Genomic DNA, 19,691 nt, shown 5'->3' on the forward strand with positions numbered 1-19,691 from the left:
TATTTCTCGGGCACCGTTTTACCTTCTTCCTGGCGATATAAATTGAGGAAGGCCTCGGGGAAGCAGTCTCGAGTGTCCACCCAGATTTAAAGGGCACCTTCCCATGGAACCCAGCATTCTGCTTCCAGAAACCTGTGCAGACACTCGCACACGTGCACACAGAGGTAAGCACAGTGTGGCCAGGTTTTATGTGAATTTGACTTAGGTAAACTGAAATAAGATGATAAAAGTATTGTCTCATTTTACATGCAAATATGAAATCGAGAAAATGCAAAAATGTTTTAAGGTGTGTTCAGCGTCTCGTGGATGGTGGACTGTCTACGCTGGTGTCAGTGGCAGCGGCACTGTAGCTGGTGGGACCCACTGTCCTTTATGGTCCTGGGGGAAAATCCACCTCAAATTCGGCATGTTTTGTGTTATCTAAGATCTTCAGGCATTTATTCCTCACTTAAAAAGAGACCAGCCGAGGTGATGGTATTTCTTGCAGCACCCTAGGTAAGAAGAAAACATTGGCAGGATCTCAAATGTCCGTCCATGGGCACGCGGTCCAGCGGGAGTTCTGTACTGTGGGACATGACACAGCCATCACGAGTCTGGAGCAGCAGCCGGCAGATCTGGCTCGCTGCCTGTTTTGGTACGGCCCACAAGCTGAGAGTGGTTTCACGATTTTAAATGGTTGAAAAAAACTAAAAATAAGAATAACATCTTGTGAAATGTGAAAATTCTATGGAATCCAAATTTCAGTGTCCGTAAATGAAGTTTATTGGCACACAACCACACTCATTTGTTTACATACTATCTATGGCTGCATTTGTGTGCTAACGGCAAAGTTGAGACCATATGGTCACAAAGCTGAAAATAAAATAACAGCCTACCTGGCCCATTCTAGGAAAAGTTTTCCGACCCCTGCGCTAGAGGTGTTTTCATGGAAATAACAATTTTCATATAGCACTTACTGTGTACTAAGCGCTATTCCAGGGACTTTCTATCTGTTAACTTATTTAACCCACAAGGCAATGCTAAAATGTAGCTGCTGCCACCATTTCTATATTATGGGTAGGTAAACTGAGGCACAGAGAGGAGAAGTCATTTGTCTAAGGTCACACAGCTGAGGAGTGTCACAGATGGGATTGGAACTCAAGTAGTCTGGCTGTAGGACCCAAGCTCTAAATGGCTACTGGGCCAACATTGGGGGCCGGGTCCTTCTCCGCTGTGGGGGGCTGTCCTGTGCGCTGTAGGATGTTTAGCAGCATCCCTGGCTTCCATCCACTTGATGCAGAGTATCTCCCCAATCTTAACAACCAAAACCGTCTCTAGACGCCACCCAGTGTCCTCTGGGGGCAAAAGCACCCTCTGCTTGAGAACCACTGCCCCAGACGCATTATGAGAAAAAAGTAACTCGCAGAGCAACATCTCTCATGGATTACGCAAAAAAGGATGCTCGTGCAAATGTCCGTCGATGCAAACGGATGCTCCGCAAACGCAGACGACCGTTCCTTGTGGGAAGAAGGAAGAACGGCAGAGAAGGTGAAAAGATGGTCGTGGCGGGTTCTGGATATTTCTTTTCTTCTTCTTTTTAATCATATACAGTATTATTTAATTTTTTAAGTTTTAAAAGAATCACGTTTTTAGAAAGTCAGCAGTAACAGCCATGAAAACTTTCACTTTCTCCTGCCCCTGCTAAGTAAATGTTGAACAAATCTTTTTTTAATATTGACTCGAATTGGTGCAAATGACTCCCTTTCCTGTGCCGCCTGCCCCTCCTCAACGAGATAATGAACAGGAAGCTTTGGCACAGGGCCTGGTGGCGGTCAGGCACTCAAAAATCAGTAGCTAAATTGGGGCTGAGAATCAGGATTCATGAATGAACCTTCTTCGGTATGAACAAAAATTGGTTCATTTCTGCAGCTCGGGAAGGGGGCCTCGTGCTGCCTTCTCTGGCCCTCATCTGTGTTTTGATTTTATTTGAGATCTTTAGAGCTGCTAGAATGTTCTCTGGTGACGATGAGAGCAACGTCAACAGTAATAATAGCTGCCACTTCAGGAGGGCTGACTGTGCCGGGGGAGCCATTCTGTGCACTTCTTAGCCCCCGGTGACCCTGTGAGGCGGCCTGGTGTCGTCTCCCATTTTACAGCTGAGGCACTGAGGGCTTAGGGGATTGGCTTTGGGTCGCAGACCTGATGGGTGGCAGAGCCCTGTGTCAACCAAGCTCTGGACCCTGAACCCTGTGCAAATGCTTGATGGGCATCCTTGACTTTATGCAGGTTTCCTCCGAAGGAGACGTTCTGCTGGAGAAGCTTCCGGAAGCTGTGGGGTTCCTGGTGGTCTCTGAAGATGAGTCCCTTCTTGCAGCAGGTAGCGTTTGGCTCTCACTGGGGAGCAGTGAGGAGGCAGCCCGGGGTCTGGTTGGAGGGGGAGAGGGGTCTGGAAAAGGAGGCGTCCTAGACCAGCGGCTGGCGGACTTTCTGCTGAGGGCCGCGGAGCGCTCAGCATTGGCTTTGTGGCTGCTGGTCTCTGGAAGAGCCCGCCAACCCTGCCCTTGTCACGCGAAAGGCACCGCGGCCAAGATTTCCGGTGGGTGTGGCTGTGTGCCAATAAGGCTTTATGGACACTGAAGTTTGAATTTCATATTTTCACGTGTCATGAAATAGTAATCTTATTTTGAATGTTTGCAACTACTGGAAGATGTGAAAACTCTTCTCAGGTCATGGGCCATATGAAAGTAGGTGGCCCGTGGGCCAAGGTTTGCCAACCCCTGTTCTGATCTCCTTACCTTTCTGGGCTTCTGGTTTGTTGTCTCTGAAATGGAAGTGTTTCTCTCTGCCAGACAGTCACAAAGATAGAGGGGGCTGGGCTAGAGAAGGGAGTGCACTCGGGTGAGCCAGCCCACACAAGCCCTGCTTTTAGGGGCTTCCAGGATAGCAGGAAAGGTGGACAAGTAGGTAGCCAGAAGAAAGAGTGCTTGGTGCCGTGACAAGACAAGAATCAGGGTCTATAGGAGCATGTGACAGGGTTCCCTTCCTTAGTCTAAAGCAATCGGGGAAGGCTTCCCAGCAGCGATGACCAACAGATGCTCCACAGCCTGATTTTTTTAAAAAAAGACTTTTTAAAAATCAACTTTAGGTTCACAGCCAAATTGAGCAGAAGGTAGAGAGAATTTCAAACCCTCCTGCTCCCACATATGCACAGCCGCCCCCGTTATCAACATCTCCCACCAGAGTGGTGCATTTGTTACAATGAATGACACGTTGACGCGTTATCATCACCCAAAGTCTATACTTTACTTTAAGGTTCCCTCTTGGTGGTGTACAGTCTCTGGACTTGGACAAAGGTATAATGGCACATGTCCATTATTACAGTCTCATGCAGAGTATTCTCGCTGCCCTAAAATCACCCTGATTTTTGCAAAGACATTTCCAGGGGTCAAAGACACATGGACCAGCACTGTCCAGTAATGCAAGGCACCAATGTGAGCCACACTTATAATTGTGAATGTTCTCATGACTCTATTTAAAATGGTAAACAGAAACAGTGGCATTCATACTAATAATATATCTTACTTAACCCACTATATCCAAAAATTCAACATTAAATCAATATAAAAATTAATTTAATTTTTAAAAATTCTTGTGCAAAGTCTTTGAAATCTGGCATGTATTTTATAGTTATAGCTGTCAACTTAAAAGGTAAATTCACCTGTTATTTTGCCTTCAAAATGAGTTTATTCAGGAATAGCCCAAAGAATTGCAATTGAGGATGTGAATGCTGTGGCCAACCACAGGCAAATCCAGAAAACCAAGGAGGGGGGAGCTGCTTTTATAGGGAAAGTGGGGAGGGGCAGTTCTAAAGGGAAGCCCATTGGGGGAAAGTAGCAGTTCAGGGCGGCAACAGCTTTTCCTTCCCTGGGCTGTGGGGTTTCTCATTGGCTGAGCTCCAGGGTTTCTCATTGGCTGGGCTGCGGCGTTTCTCATTGGCTGGGCTGTGGCGTTTCTCATTGGCTGAGCTGCGGCATTTCTCATTGGCTGAGGTGCAGTGTTTCTCATTGGCTAGGCTGCGGCATTTCTCATTGGCTGGGCTGTTGCCAGGTACAGAGAGAAATCTTCCTTTAGTAGTCGTTTTACTTCCTGTCAGAGATGCAGGCACCTGTCTCTTCCTGTTTGGTGTGTTTGACTGTGTGTGATGGGGGTGACGCCAGATCCTGGGCGCGGACATGGCACTGCTCGTTAGGCCACATTGAGGTGGCGTCCTACATCCCACAACTGGAGGGACCTGCAACTAAGATATACAACTATGTACGGGGTGGGGGGAGAGGTTGGGGAGATAAAGCAGAAAAAAAAAGAGATTGGCAACAGCTGTTAGCTCAGGTGCCAATCTTTAGAAAAAAAAAGAATTTCAGGTGGCTTAAATATGTGTAAAATGCAGCATGAGAAATATGATGAAAGAAGAAAGAAAAACAAAGGTAGAGGCACAAAATACAATCTGAGGCCAAAAGCATTGAGGACCTCAGTGACCTAGAGACTTGTTGCAGTTGGGTTTCAAGTGTGGCTCTTTCCAGTAGTCAGTGAGAAGAAGGAGCCGTGACAGTTTCCCCTTCCACAGTTTTGGGAACCAGCATGTTGCTTAGGAGGTGTACTTTGATCTGACTTAGCTAACATCAGGCAAGGATTTCTTTCAAGTGTTGTGAATAGAACTGTGGTTCAGGGGTCCCCAGGATCACCTTTAGGTTTGAGGATTCACTAGGGCTTACAGAACTCAGGAAAGCTCTCATACTCACAGTTACAGTTCATTGGAGCAAAAGGATACAGATTAGAATCAGCCAAGGGAAGAGGCACAAGGGGCAGAGTCCAGGAGAGACCAGGTAGGAGCTTCGAGGTGTCCCCTCCCTGTGGAGTCATGCGGACAGCACTTACTTCTCCCAGTGACGCTGTACGACCACATGCATGGTGTACTGCCAACCAGGGAAGCTCACCGCAGACTTAGCATCCAGGATTTTTACTGAGGGTTGGTCCTGTAGACTTGGCTGACCACTTGCACAGCTGACCTTAGTCTCCAGCCCCCCTTGAGGTTAAGGTGATACCGCATAGCCCAAAACTTCCCCCATACATCATACCGTGAGCATAGACCATCCACTGTGGCCCAAGGCCTCAGGTAAACAAAGACACTCTTATCAGGCAGGACATTCTGCGCACTTGGAGGGCACCTCCCAGGCGCCCGGCTAGCACCAAACTTTCTATGTGCAGGGTGTGGACAACTCAGGCCTGCTGAGTTAATCTTTTCCTGCATAAGAATGTGACACAAATATCCTTGGACTGGAGACATTTTGGTGCATTTCGTCAGTTTCCCATAACATCCTTCCACGTGAGCCTCATATTCAAGTACAATTCAATAAAAGCAGTTCCATGGAGGGTGTGGAGAGGGAATAAGATGGACTCTCAGCCCCCAGCTTCCCACTGACCAGACTTGATCCAGGGATCGTCAGGAGGCTCAATGGAGATGCCTCATGCCAGGGGCACAGCACAGAGGCTCCCACCGTAACCCTTCAGTGTGAGACTTAACCTTATAGGAACAGCAGCTAATACTCGGGTGCTTACAACATGTCAGAACCTGTCCTAAGTGATTTACACATGTTCCTTCCTTTACGCCTTGATGGCCCTGGGAGGTAGGTGCTTCCATTATTCTCATTTATATATGAGGAAACTGAGGCACAGAGAAGTTAAGTGGCTTGAGGTTACACAGCTATAAGTGGATGGGTGGGATTTGAATCCACGGTCAGGTGCAATTCTGTATCCTCAAATACAGTGCCAAATGTCTGTTTATTTACCAATAGTAATTTATTTCTGAACATCTAGAAGAATTGATGGCTGCCTATCTTGTAAGCAGTAATTTCTGTGCAAGAACAGGGTGTCCACTTAAGTGGGGTCCATGCAAACCCATGACTCGCTGAGCAGAGTCATCCCTCTAAAATCAGCTCAAATGTCTTGGGGCTGCTGTAACAAACTACCAAACAAATGTGGTGGCTTTGAACAGCAGGAATTTCTTCTCTCACGGTTCTAGAGGCCAGAAGCCCAAAATCGTGGTGTTGGCAGAGCTATGTTCCCTCCAAAAGCTCTAGAGAAGAGTCCTTTTTTGTGTGTGTGCCTCTTCCAGCTCCTGTCTTGTGATTCCTTGACTTGCGGCCGCATCGCTCCAGTCTGTGCCTGTCTTCACATTGCCTTCTCCTCTGTGTGTGTCTCCATCTGCACTCAGTCCCCACACTTCATTGCCCTTATCAAAAATTATAACCATTTTTCTGCCTCACTCGTTGACGTCACCTGCCTGTCCCCTAATGAGTTTGCAGCTCTGCAGCCTAAAATGTGTCTGTCTTCCCTCTGCCTATGAAGCAGGACCCCTCTAAGCCCAGGTGGAAGAGAACAGGCCTGGGACCCCCACTTCACTTTTCTACCTCAAATAAAACAGACCTCCATTCCTCAAAAAAAAATTGTAACCATTTTATTTTCCTTCCTTCCTTCCTTCCATCTTCAAAATATATTTACTCCGTGTCCAGCTTTGTGCTGAGTTCTGGGACCATGAGAAGCCCAAATAGGGCGTCTCAGTTCTTTGGAAGCTCGTGGTCTTGCGGCAGTCAATAACTTTGCTGTTGTCTTCGAGATTCTTTTTTTTTTTTTTAATTTTTTTTATTGAGTTATTAATAGGTTACAATCTTGTGAAATTTCAGTTGTACATTAATGTTTGTCAGTCATGTTGTAGGTGCACCACTTCACCCTTTGTGCCCACCCCCCACCCCACCTTTCCCCTGGTATCCACTAAACTGTTCTTAGTCCATAATTTTAAATTCCTCATATAAGTGGAGTCATACACAGATTATCTTTCTCTCGCTGGCTTATTTCACTTAACATAATTCTCTCAAGGTCCATCCATGTTATTGCAAATGGAATGATTTTGTTCTGTTTTGCAGCTGAGTAGTATTCCATTGTATATATGTACCACATCTTCTTTATCCATTCATCTGTTGCTGGACACTTAGGTTGCTTCCACGTCTTGGCTATTGTAAACAGTGCTGCAATAAACATTGGGGTGCACAGGACTTTTGGGATTGCTGACTTCAGGCTCTTTGGATAAATACCCAGTAGTGGGATGGCTGGATCGTATAGTAGTTCTATTTTTAGTTTTTTGAGGATGTCTTCGAGATTCTTGATCACTGTTGTCACACGCCCCCAACTGGAGGCTGTGTGAGGGTGGGGGCCATGTCTGGCTTGTTCACCACTGTATTCTTCCCGCTGGCTCACAGTAGATGCTCCAAAAAGAATCTTTGTTGATGGAATTGAATTACTCTCAAGCTCTTCAAAAATGAAGGGCGTAACCCCAGCCCCTGCCGTTTCAGGCTTTGGAAGCTCCGTGCGAATATTCTTGGCTGACTCACAGGGGTTTCATCGATTCATGGCCACCGACCTTGAACATGAGGACACAGTGGAGACAGCCATTTTTGGTCCTGAGAACAATCTCATTGTCACTGGGTCCCGGGACGCACTCATTCAGGTGAGGGGGAGACTCAGGGCCGCCACCCTTACCTCCGCCTCCGCACTAGACAGGATGATTCCTTGGGGACCTTTGGGCTTCAAAATACAGAAACCCACAAACACCAGCGCAGGCAGAACAGGCAGGTCATTGGGAGGCTATGGGGGAGGGGTCTCCTGGGACCCAGTGGCAGACGTCGGGGGGAGTTGCCAAAATATTCAACAGACAAGATAGCGTTCCCACTGAACTTGAAAAGTTGGGAGGAGTTTGGCCTTCAGAGTGGAGCAGGGTTGCCGGGAGGGGAGGAAAAGTCCCGTTACGCTCAAAGTTCTCAAAGCTGGCAAGAAAACACATGATAAAGGAGCCCTTGTCCCAAGTTCTGGTCTCAGGACCTCTTTGCATTCTCAAAACCTGGCGAGGACCCCAAAGAGCTTCTGTGTATGTGGGTTGTATCAATTCGATTTATATATATTTTAGCAAATGATTTATTTTGGAATAATTTTAGGATTTGCAGAAGAGTTGCAAGGACAGCCCAGAGAGTCCCCCCACATGTATGTCTACTCTTCACCCAGCTTGCCCCCACCTTAACATCTCACCTTACCTTGATCCCTTTATTAAACCAAGAAATTAACATCCAGACAATACTATTAAGTGATCTGCAGATTTTGTTCGATTTCACAAGCTTTCCCACAAATGTCTTGTTTTATTTGATTCCAGGATCCAATCCAGAATCGCATTGCATTTAGCATCTGTTGATAATAATTCTGTTTTTGCCATCCAGTCAATTCCGATTCCTAGTGGCCCCGTGGACAGCAGAGCGGAACCCTGCCTGGTCCGTGTGCCGTCCTCTCCCCTGCCGGCATTCTATCAGACATGCTCCGCTGCTACTCAGAGGCTTTTCATGGCTCATTTTTTAGAAGTGGGTGACTAGGTCCTTCTTCCTAGTCTGTCTGTCTGGAAGCGCTGTGAAACCTGTCCACCATGGGGGACCCTGCTGGTATTTGAAATCCCAGTGGCACAGCTTTCAGCATCACAGCAACACACGGCTGCCACAGTATGACACCCGACAGACGGGTGGTGTGGGTCCCTGACTGGGAAACGGACCGGGGCGCCAGTGGTGAGAGCGCTGAATCTGAACCCCTAGACCCCCAGGGCTGGCTTGACCATAACCATATTTAAAATAAAAAATGAGGAAATCCAAAAATACTTAGCCATTAATTCATTAACATGACATGTCAACATCATAACATACTTTTATGAAAATAACTATATTTTCTGAAACAAACAAAAAACCTCACAAGAAGGGTGTCATGGTTTCATGTTTTTGCAAACTTCTTTCATGTCTGGCTTAAGAAGACAGTTGGATTTGCATATTTCATTCTGCACTGATTCTCCTATCTATTGTGATATGACATGTCCCATAGCTTCTGGAAAACGCCACTGCTTACTTGTGAGAGGAAGAGAGAGTAGAAAAAGCAAATGGCACCTTAGAATTATTAAGAAGCTAGTTTTGCTCTTATAGACCCTGAGAAAGCCTGCGGGGGTACCTTCCAGGGGCTCCCTGGAACACACTTTGAGAACTGCCGTGGTAGGGGCGGGGGGTGGGGGGGAGTTTGAGGGAGCGGGGAGATGTGAAGGAATTCACCGCAGGCGGACAGATGGCCTTAAGCACATTTTCCGAGCTACGATAATGTAAGTAAGAAGTAAGCTCTGCCTGCCTCTGCTCTCCATCCTCAGGTGTGGAGTCTGTCAGAGCAGGGGACCCTGCTGGACATCCTGGAAGGCGTCGGAGCCCCTGTGAGCCTGCTGGCCCGGGCTGGGGCCTTGGTGGCATCTGCTTCCCAGCAGTCCTCATCTTTTAAAGTCTGGGATCTCAGCTACGCTCAGAAGCCACGGGCCTCTGCGCCGTTCCTGGACCGCACCGGCCTCACCGCGGTGTCACACGATGGCGGCTACGTTTACTTCCCCAAGATTGGGGACAAAAACAAAGTCACCGTTTGGGATGTGGCAGAAGGTTTGTAAGATTTGCGTGGGTCGGAATGGAAGCCCCTGTCTTGGTCTGGTCGGGCGTTATAATAAAACGCCATAGCCTGCGGGGGAGCTTGAGCAACACACACTTGTTCCTCACGGTCTGATGGCTGAGAGTCCAAGATCAGGGCGCCAGCAGATGGGTGTCTGGTGCGAGCCGGCTTCCCGGTTTGCAGATGGCCATCTTCTCATGTGTCCTCAAATGGCCGAGAGCAGAGAGAGGTGCAGGCATCATGTCCCTCTCATAGGGGCACTCACCCCATCGCGAGGGCTCCATCCCCCACAGTCCCCACCTCCTGACACATCACGCTAGGGGTTAGGATTTTCACATATGACTCTGAGGGGACACAAACTTTCGGCTCATAACACACCTGTAACTCCAGTCAGGTCGCATGTGGCTAATAGAAAACAGGATTTGATGTTACAAATTTCTAGCATAAGGCAATTGATAGTCTGGCTGTCAATCCCCGTTTCAGTGCAGGTCCCCTGGAGGCAGGGCTCATGATGGGGATATTTGCACAAGTGTTGTGTAGGGGGTCGCTCCCAGGAGAAGGAGAGAGAGGGGGGAGCAGGCTGGGGCGGGGAAGGCCAGAGCAAGGAGGTGGGCTCAGCCTGACGTGGGCTCAACCCTCACGGGGACCTGGGAGCATGAAGTGCACCTCAGAATTGTCCCATCTTGAAGCACGGAGGCCAGCCGTTTATACTGTCATCTCAGGCAGTCATTGGCCTAGTGCCGTCCTTGTGGGGCAGGCACAGCCCTCCAGGCATTTCCAGATAAGGGACGCCCTTCACCCAAGGGCGATTCTCAAGGAATTGAGAGAGACGAGTGTGGCAGTGGGCAGCCTTGGGTCTGGGCGTGTCACCAACGTATCTGCTGCCATCCCCAGTGGGGAGATGGAGATATAGAAATTCTTTGTTAGTGATAAAATAATAGAGGAAAAGAAATTCACTCTCAAGTTCCTGCATCCAGGGATTTGGCGTCAGTCTAGGGCCAGCTGCGGGGCTGGGCTCTGGGGGCTGGCAGTGAGCAAGTCAGACAAGGTTACGATTCTCCAGGTGCTTGCCTGATAGTCGCGGGCAGAGCGGGCCACTGAGAATGGAGCGCAGTGGGGGATGAGATCTGAGTCTGCAAACTCAGGCCCGCGGGCCAGACCCGGGCACACCCATTTGTTTACACCTGGTCTGTGGCTGCTTTAGGGGCTGCACCAGCAGGTTCGAATGGTCAGACAGAGAGCATACACCCTGCAAGGCAAAAATATTTGCTCTCTGGCCTTTTCCAAAAGTTTGTAAAGGAAACGTTTGGGATGAGGTCTGGGAGGTCACCCGAGGCCTCGAGGACTGCGGACGGTGCGCTTCCGTTCTGAGGGCGCAGGAAGTCACCGAGGGCGTCGGGCAAGGCATCGAGATGATGCGACTTTCATTTTTTTTTTTTTTTTTAAGATTTTATTTTTTTCCTTTTTCTCCCCAAAGCCCCCCAGTACATAGTTGTATATTCTTCGTTGTGGGTCCTTCTAGTTGTGGCATGTGGGACGCTGCCTCAGCGTGGTCTGACGAGCAGTGCCATGTCCACGCCCAGGATTCGAACCAACGAAACACTGGGCCGCCTGCAGCGGAGCGCGCGAACTTAACCACTCGGCCACGGGGCCAGCCCCGCGACTTTCATTTTTAAAAGTTGGGTGGTTAGGGGGCAGCGGTGGAAGCAGGGCAACTCGCAATAGCCATGTCCAAGATTATAGATAATGCAATATCGAAAAAATGCTTAAAAATAAGAAACCGTGGAACAAGCGTTCCTGTGATCGCTTCTTGGTGTGGTCTTCTCCCCGTGGCAGGTGAGGAACGAGAGGCCCTGGACACCTCCAATGAGGTCAGGTGCCTGGAGGTCGCCGAGCAAGCCAAGCTTCTCTTCACCGGCCTCGTTTCTGGGGTCGTCCTGGTGTTTCCCCTGAATTCCAGACAGGACGTGATGTGCATCCCCCCTCCGGAGGCCGGGAAAGCCATCAACTACATGGCCCTGAGTAAGGATGAGGAGCGCCTGGCCGTCGCCTACGACAGCCTGGTCCTCGTGCTGGACATCAGCCCCGGGGACCCCTGTCCGGTCATCGGCGGGCCAACCTACACCTGCTACACCCAGCTGCCTGAGACCATAGCCAGTGTGGCCGTGCTGGCCGACTACCGCGTGCTCTACGGCATGACCAACGGCGGCCTCTTCCTTTACGAGTGTGTGGCTTCCAAAGTGTTCCCTCTGGAGGGGCATGGAAGCCGGGTCGCCTGCGTGGAGGTCAGCCACAAGGGGCAGCTGGCGGTCAGCGGGTGCGAGGAAGCGCTGCTGTGTCTCTGGGACCTGCAGGCCTGCAAGGGGAAGTTCGAGATGAGCTACACGGTGCGTGGCCGGCCACACCACGCGCGTGCCAGGTCCTGGCATTAGAAACCCAGGACAGGCGCCATTTATTAAGTGCACACCACCTGCCACCGACCTGGGTCGGGACTGGGGTGAGGCGAGTGAGACGCACTGGCCTCGGGTGCAGAGTTTCAGGGGCTGCCAAAAAACTCAGCAATCAGGACAAAGAACATTTTAATGCGATGCTTAAAAAAATCAAAACCGATGCAAAAGTCCATGGAGAGCAAAATATCCGCATCTGAAATAAAGACAGGCTCAGTCCTGCACTGGCCCTGCCCTACCCCCCTCTCCTCGCCCTGATCCCCCTGTGCCATTCTCTCACCCAAACTGTTTGTTCGCCTGACCTATGCCAGGCCCCTCTCCAGTGCCGAGGAAGTGGCCGTGACCGGGACAGACACTGTCCGGCCTCTGGGAGCCACGTTCCCGGGGGAGACACTGAGAGCTCCGTAAGGGCAGGACTTTCGGTGTTCTGCCCCCTGAGGTGGCCCCGTCCCCAAGAGAGCTCTCGACATATCCTCTGTGCTTGATAAATTTGAAATAAAAGTAAAACAGCAGATACATGACGGGGTGCGGAGCAACAGGGCTTTGAAGAAAAAATAGGGCCAGGTCAAGGGGGTAGAGAGTGGCAAGGGCTGCTATTTAAGAAGGTTAAATAAGTCTGGTGGAACAGCATTCTAGGCAGAAGGAAGAGCAGCTTCGAACGCTCTGAAGAGGGAAACTGGCAACTCTTTTACATAGGAAGTGTCTAAAAGTTTGCACTGTCCATCTCTTAAGAAGCGATTATAATTTTTGTATCAAAATTAAGAGCTATATCACATATTTAAATATAATACATTCATATTACATTAAAATATACATATTAAAATATCATTCTATAATTTGACCCTCACAACGATCTTGTGAAGCTCAGTGTTATTATCCCAGCTTTTCAGATGGAGAACAGAGGCCGTACCTCAGGTTGCAAGACGTGCAAATTGTTAATAAACACAGGGAGAGGACCTTGTGACTAAGAGAGCGGAGTGGGTGTGGTTTCATCTTAAAAGGCCTTTGTCCCACCTGACTTGTTTCATGAAGCCACGACAAGACTGGGATGCCAGTAATCTTTTGCCTCGTTGAGATGGGAAATGTCACACAGCAGTTAAATGCACCTAGATTTTTGACTTTGTTTTTAAATAAACAATTTTAGAAGGATTTTAGATTTACAGACAAGTTGTGAAGACAGTACAAAGGTTCCCGTCTGCCTACGCCTCGTCCACTTCCTCCCGTGTCAACATCTTATTGTGACTGGAGTGCCTTTGTCAAAACTAAGAAATTAATGTGGGAATGATATTATTAACTAAACTATCAACTTATTGGGGTCATAGATTTTTCAACGAATCCCCTTTTTATGTTCTAAGATTCAATCCAGGACCCCATATTGCATTTGGCACACAGTTTAATTAGATAGAATTGTGGCTAATATTTGTGTAACTAAGGTTCTTTAAGAAATTAAACCCTCTGCCTCCCGCTCCCCAGCGCAGACTGTCACTAACCCTCTCAGTCTGACCACTGTGAGGAGGTTTGGTCCTGGGAATATCGATGCTACCCATCTCTCCAGGTTTTTGTCGGATTCACCCCCATGGGGCGCTTACAAGCCTGGCTTCTCATACGCCTGCCTTGGGCTTGGTCTCTTGGGGGTCTTTCAGTCTGAAATTGAGATCACATTGTCTTTTTCAACAGAATTCTTACTGCCAAGGCGTCCAGTGTGCCTGCTTCTCCAAGGATGACAAGTATGTGTATGCCGGCTTGAAGGATCGCTCCGTGACCGTCTGGAGTGTGCTGGATGGTGAGTCATTTTGCTTTGACGGCAGGACTAGGGTTACATCTGGAAAAGAAGGGCCTGTCCTGGGGCCCCAGCAGTAGAGGGCCCCGCTCTGGCTTCCTCGAGCTGGGCCCCTCCACTTAGGGAGGTGTCCCCAGGCCAAGGGGACAGGCCCACCTGGAGCTACACCTTCTCCTCCAGACCCACTATCTGGGCACCTAGAACTCCAGAACCCCCGCCCCACCTGGCCTTGGGCCATCTTTAGGGCAAGTGCAGCCCTCTTCCCCAGGGCCATCTTTCTGAGGGTGGACTCTGCCCCCCGTGTGTGCACCCCTCGGCTCAGGGTGGGGCCGTGGGTGGTGTGCATGGAGTCTGAATGTGTGAGCTGGGTGGGGGGGTCACACGTATATGTGTGAGGTCCCTAGGGGGCGATAGGATGGAGCTGGGTGTGGGAAGAGAAGGAGGACAAGCCACAAACAGCTGGGGGCTGGCCCTCCTACACCATTACATTCCAGCACGGAACTGAGGATCCCAAGAATTCCCAACCCAAACCTAACCTTCCAAGTGGTTCTGAAGGTACATCCCTCAATGTGGGAGGCTAGAGCATATTTCATTTAATAGTTTATTAGCTAGATTTGCAACATTTACATATTGTGTCTGATAGATGTGGGCCTTGACTCATTCTCTTGCCCCAGACCCCGTAAATGTTAGGGCCAGCCTGTTTAGGACAAACTGCTTTGAACGCCCCATGCCTCTTGGTCTGTTCAATGTTACACTAAGTGCATATTAACAAGAGTTAACATTTCTTGTGTATGAGGTGCTGTCACGGAGCTGTGTAATTCTCTCAATAGCCGCCCCATTTTACAGAGCAAAAACTGAGGCTCTGAGAGACAGAGTGACTTTCCCAAGGTCACACAGTGAGCAATTAGTAGGCTGTGATTTGAAGCAGGTCTGCCTGGTCCCCATGCTCATCTTTGTTACCTTCCCACACTGTCTCCTATAGAGAAGGGAACCCTTATGGCACTGGTCGGGGGGTAGAGGCAATTGCTATCCCCGTTTGACAAATGAAGAAGATGCAGTTCAGAGAGGTTAAGGGACTTTTCCAAGGTCACAAAGCAAGTAATTGGCTGAAGGAATATCTCATAGAGTTGAATACACTGCAATCAATCATTGTAACCCAATACACTGTAATCAAATACAGGGCAGTCTGATACAGTGTAGCAAAGATACCCGGCGCAAGTCGCAGATGGCTCAGAAGCTGCGGGCTGTGGATTGTGGCCTTAAAGGCCCATCCTTGGCAGGTTCACAGCCTCCCTTGCTATCCTTCCTCCAATAATCATAATATTTACTGAGCTCACTCTGGGCTAAAACTGGTACTAAGCACCTGACTTGCATGACTTCTTCACATCTTCAGAGCTCTCCTCAAGAGGCAGGTGCCGTTAGCATCCCCGCATTGCAGATGAAGCAAGAGGGGCTCCGAGAGGCTGCATGTCATGCCTCAGATAGTAAAGGGCGTAGCACAGATCTGACCCCATGCAGCCAAGTGCTGAATGTGTGAGATTGGGTCTCTGCAGCCCCTGTTTTCTCATCCGTGCCCTCTCCCCACAGGCTCTCTGCTGGCTGTTCAGTTTGTCCATGCCGTGGTGAACAGAATCATCCCCACTTCCGATGGCTTCATTGCCCCTACCAGACACGGCTATCTCATCCGTGAGCGGTTCCAGTGCCCTTCCTCAAGGGCCTCGCAGCAGGACCCTCTCAGGAACTTCAAGAAGGCCGTGTGGATGGTCAAATCCAGGCAGAGAGGAGAGCTGGCTGCTGCTGCAGGAGCGCTCCAGGACTCAGGATCAGGGAGTGCGCAGGGAAACCAGTCCAAATCAAACAAACACTCACAAGTCTGCCTGATAGTGTAGAAACCCCGCGGGGCACGGGGCTCCGGTGAGTTAGCCCGTCCCATCTGGCTGAGGCGGACAGTGTCCGTGCTGATATGCATATCTGGACCCAAGGCCTCTGATTCTGTGACCCAGACCCTGCTTCTCACCATCTTTCTCTTCCTCTCTCCTCCTTGTGGGCTCCATTCACAGACCTGCCACCCCCCAGTTAGCAACTTGGTGGCCAATATGCTGCCATCTCCAAGATCAGTAGAAAAGAGAGCTTCCTTTCCCAACAGTTTGAACCAAAGTCCTGGCCGTGAGTCTATTGGCCCCACTTGGCTCACACACCCATCCCAGAACCAAATGCAATGCCATGGTTCTCTGCGAGAATGCAGTGAGCTGATTGGCTGGCCTGACTCAGTGCCCACCAGGGCTGAGGATGAAGTCAATACCACCCAACTATGTGGACTGAGAAGGGGCCAGCGAGGGGCTCTGTCTTGGGTGGGCATGGGCGCCCGGACCCTACCCCAGAATTGCCGTGGGGAAGGCAGCCCACTGGTGCCGGTGCCTTCCTGTTGTAAGCAAAGCCAGGATTCCAGACTTTTATGCAAAATGTTCCCATTTTTAAAACTTCGCGATTGGCCAGAATTTACATCCCCAGGCACGTTTGGCCTGTGCGTCTCTAGTTCGCGAGCTGACTTCGCGACCCAAGCTGGCATTAGAACAATAAACCTATTGTAGTTCTTTATCCATCCTCCCTGGCTCCCAGGCTTTGTGTTTAAAGATGCTTTTTTGTCTTAGAAACTGGAGGCTCTTGGAAGCAGATGGAAAGAGCTGGCGGCATCTCACGGCCGTGCTTTTGGACCGTCTCTGTCTTGAGCAAGTTCCACAGTCAAACGGTTTCCATTCCACTGGAGCGGATCTTTCTCCTTCGCCCGCAGCTTTCTCAAAGCGACACTTGCTTCTGGCGCTTCTGCTCTAGGATGGGAGAACCTAAACCTTCAGGGTGCTATTCTTTTTTCCTTTCACTGGATTTGGAGTTTCAGAAAAGGTAACCTTTCAACCAGGAGCTCTTGAGCTGGATGCGACACTGCGGACCAGCTCACTCAGTCGTTTCCCAAACCAGGGTTCCAAGGACAGCTTCGGCAGTTCTGCAAATGTTAGCATCAAATCACACTTTTAAAAAATACTTTAAATTGTAATTTTAAAATGTGTGCTCAGGTGCGTCGGGTAGCAGGTTTTAAGGTGTTGGCAGTCACTAACTTAGGATTCTCCTGCCATCTGCATCTAACTTAGATTGCGAGGGAGCCCTGAAGAGAGAGCTGCTCCTTGCCACACTCCTCTGCGGATCAGGATTTTGCCCAGCGCAGAAATAAAGGGGATGTTGTGACAGAGTGAGATCTTAGCTACAACTTCTGGTTGAAAATGTATGTGTCCATCTCAACAGCCTCAGGGAGAATCAAATGCTTTGTGTGTAAATACTAATTTGAATATAGGAAAAGAATTTTTACTAATAAAATGCTGTTCTGGATTGTCGCTTATGTTGCATTTTTTTGCAGTGAGCTTTTATTTGAGAAAGAGTTTGGTTGCTATGAATGTTTGTGGAGCACTGGACTTTGAGGAGAAAGGACTTGTCTGAGGTCTCCCAGCTGTGGCGGAGCTGGGGTGACAGTGTGGCCATTACAGTCCCCACCTTGCTCACTTACAGCTAAGCAGGACCAGGTCACCAAACTGGGACACTTTTTGAGAGTGAAAGGGCTCACTAAACTCCCAGACAACTGAAATAAACTGGACTGTCCCAAGACAATTGGAATATACAGCCCCTCTTGTTGCAGCAGGAATTAATTTATGTTAAATTCTAGAGACTTTTTTTCTTTTGAGGAAGATTAGCCCTGTCGACGAAAATAATCCATAACCAATCTAGTAATGAAAATTTGGGAGAGTTTATTCTGAGCTCAAATCTGAGGACCATGGCCCGGGGCCTTTCTTCCTGAAGAAAGAAAGGGCACCAAAGAAGTGGGGTGCACAGAGTGGTTATATCCCCCCAGAGAGGATGTTTCACATAGGATTGAAATGTCCCTTTTACAATAGTCGCGAGACTGCTCTGTGGGCACAGCGATTGATGGAAACAGCAGGTAGGTCTTCTGTCTAGGTGAACACAGCAGGGTGGCAGTCTGTTGTCTCAGGCTGGGTGGTCACAGGTGAGCTGGGTGGTCAAAGGTGAGTGCAGCAATCAGTTCCTAGCCTAAGGAAAGATGTTTATCCCTAAGGAAATGCCAAGGTTGGGAGGGGGAGGGAAGTTGCACCTTTATCTCAGGGCCTTTGTTCTTGCCATAGGGAATGTATATACAACGCATGCTCAACAGCCACAGTCAGGTCCTTTTGGAAAAAACAAAGTCAGGCCGAATTAGGTTTATACCAAATGGCTTCCTCATATACTCCAATATATCCTATTGCTTGCCATTTTTATTTGTCAGCCCTGAGCTAACATCTGCTGCCAATCCTCCTCTTTTTGCTGAGGAAGACTGGCCCTGAGCTAACATCCATGCCTATCTTCCTCTACTTTATATGTGGGATGCCTACCACAGCATGGCTTGACAAGTGGTGCCATGTCCGCACCCGGGATCCGAACTGGTGAACCCAGGGCCACCGAAGTGGAACATGTGAACTTTTTTTTTTTTTTAAAGATTGGCACCTAGGCTAACAACTGTTGCCAATCTTCCTTTTTTTTTTTAAGGATTGGCACCTGGGCTAACAACTGTTGCCAATCTTTTTTTTTTTTTCTGCTTTATTTCCCAACCCCCTCCCCCTGCCCCCATACACTGTTGTATATCTTAGTTGCAGGTCCTTCTAGTTGTGGGATGTGGGATGCCGCCTCAGCGTGGCCTGATGAGCGGTGCCATGTCCATGCCCAGGATCCGAACAGGCAAAACCCTGGGCCGCCGCAGCGGAGCACGTGAACTTAACCACTCGGCCACAGAGCCAGCCCCTACGTGTGAACTTAACTGGCCCCGAGGCTTTTTTTAAATTGAGGTATAATTGACACATTACAGTAGTTTCAGGCGGACAGCATAACGATTCACTGTTTGTGTAGATTGTGACATGATCACCACAGGTACCATCCATCACCAGACATAGTTACAGATGTTTTTCTCTTGTGATGAGAACTTTTAAGATCTACTCTCTTAGCAACTTTCAAATACACAGTACAGTGTTGTTAACTGCAGTCGCCGTGCTGTATGTTGCATCCCCAGGACTTATTTATTTTAAAACTGGAAGTTTTTGCCTTTTGACCCCTTCTCCCATTTCACCTACCCTCCCCCTCCGCCTCTGTCAACCACCAACCTGTTCTCTGTATCTGTGAGTTTGGTTTCTTTTTAAAATTTATTTATTTTTAAATTCACTTTATTTTAACAGTCTAAACAGTTTTTATTACTTATCTCAACTTGAAAATGTTCAAAGCTACAGCAGAGTTGCAATCTGGGGAGAATGAACACGCATTTACTCACCACCAAGGTTCTGGGATTGTCGTATAGCTGTCAATCGTCTGCTAGACCCTTTCAAAGTGAGGCCCGGGCTAGGGTGACGGGAGGGAGGTAGTCCTCTGGGCACAAAGGTTAGAAGGGCACCCAAAACCTCAGCAATCAGGATAAATAATATTTTATTACCATATTTTTAAGGCAATCAAAATGAATAAAAAATGCATGATGAACAAAATGCCAACGTTTTCAACAAAAACGGGATCTGCCCCTGCTCTTGCAGAAACTTCCCTCGCTCTCCTCATCCACTTCCAGCGCTGGTCACACCAAGACACCTCAGCCCCCAAGTACTTCAGGATGAGTCTCTTAGGAACAAGGTCATTCTCCTACATAACCACACACACCTACGCAAACTAACAGTTGTTATTTAATAGCGGTATTTAATAGGCATCCCTAATTTTCCTAATTAGCCCAAAACACCTTTTATAGCTGTTTCTTTCAAACTAGGATCCAATCAAGATTTGGTTGTTTTATCTCTTTAGTCTTCTGTCCTGGAGCGGGAACTGCAGGCCCGCTGCCTGGTCTGCGCGTCCATCTT

General features: G+C 48.8%; 1 protein-coding gene across 1 annotated transcript in view; it reads left to right on the forward strand.

Moving 5' to 3' along the window:
• The window catches only part of NWD1 (NACHT and WD repeat domain containing 1), a 69,635-nt gene extending 52,485 nt beyond the window's left edge, over positions 1–17,150 (forward strand). The window contains 6 exon segments of the mRNA XM_014865907.3: positions 2,266–2,356; positions 7,383–7,537; positions 9,254–9,530; positions 11,374–11,924; positions 13,662–13,767; positions 15,352–17,150. Coding sequence (XP_014721393.1) covers positions 2,266–2,356; positions 7,383–7,537; positions 9,254–9,530; positions 11,374–11,924; positions 13,662–13,767; positions 15,352–15,653 — 1,482 coding nt within the window. The 3' untranslated portion in view covers positions 15,654–17,150.
• Positions 17,151–19,691: the final 2,541 nt, after the last annotated feature.

The sequence above is a fragment of the Equus asinus genome, chromosome 10 (genome assembly GCF_041296235.1).
Source record: "Equus asinus isolate D_3611 breed Donkey chromosome 10, EquAss-T2T_v2, whole genome shotgun sequence".
NCBI classification, from domain to species: Eukaryota; Metazoa; Chordata; class Mammalia; order Perissodactyla; family Equidae; genus Equus; species Equus asinus.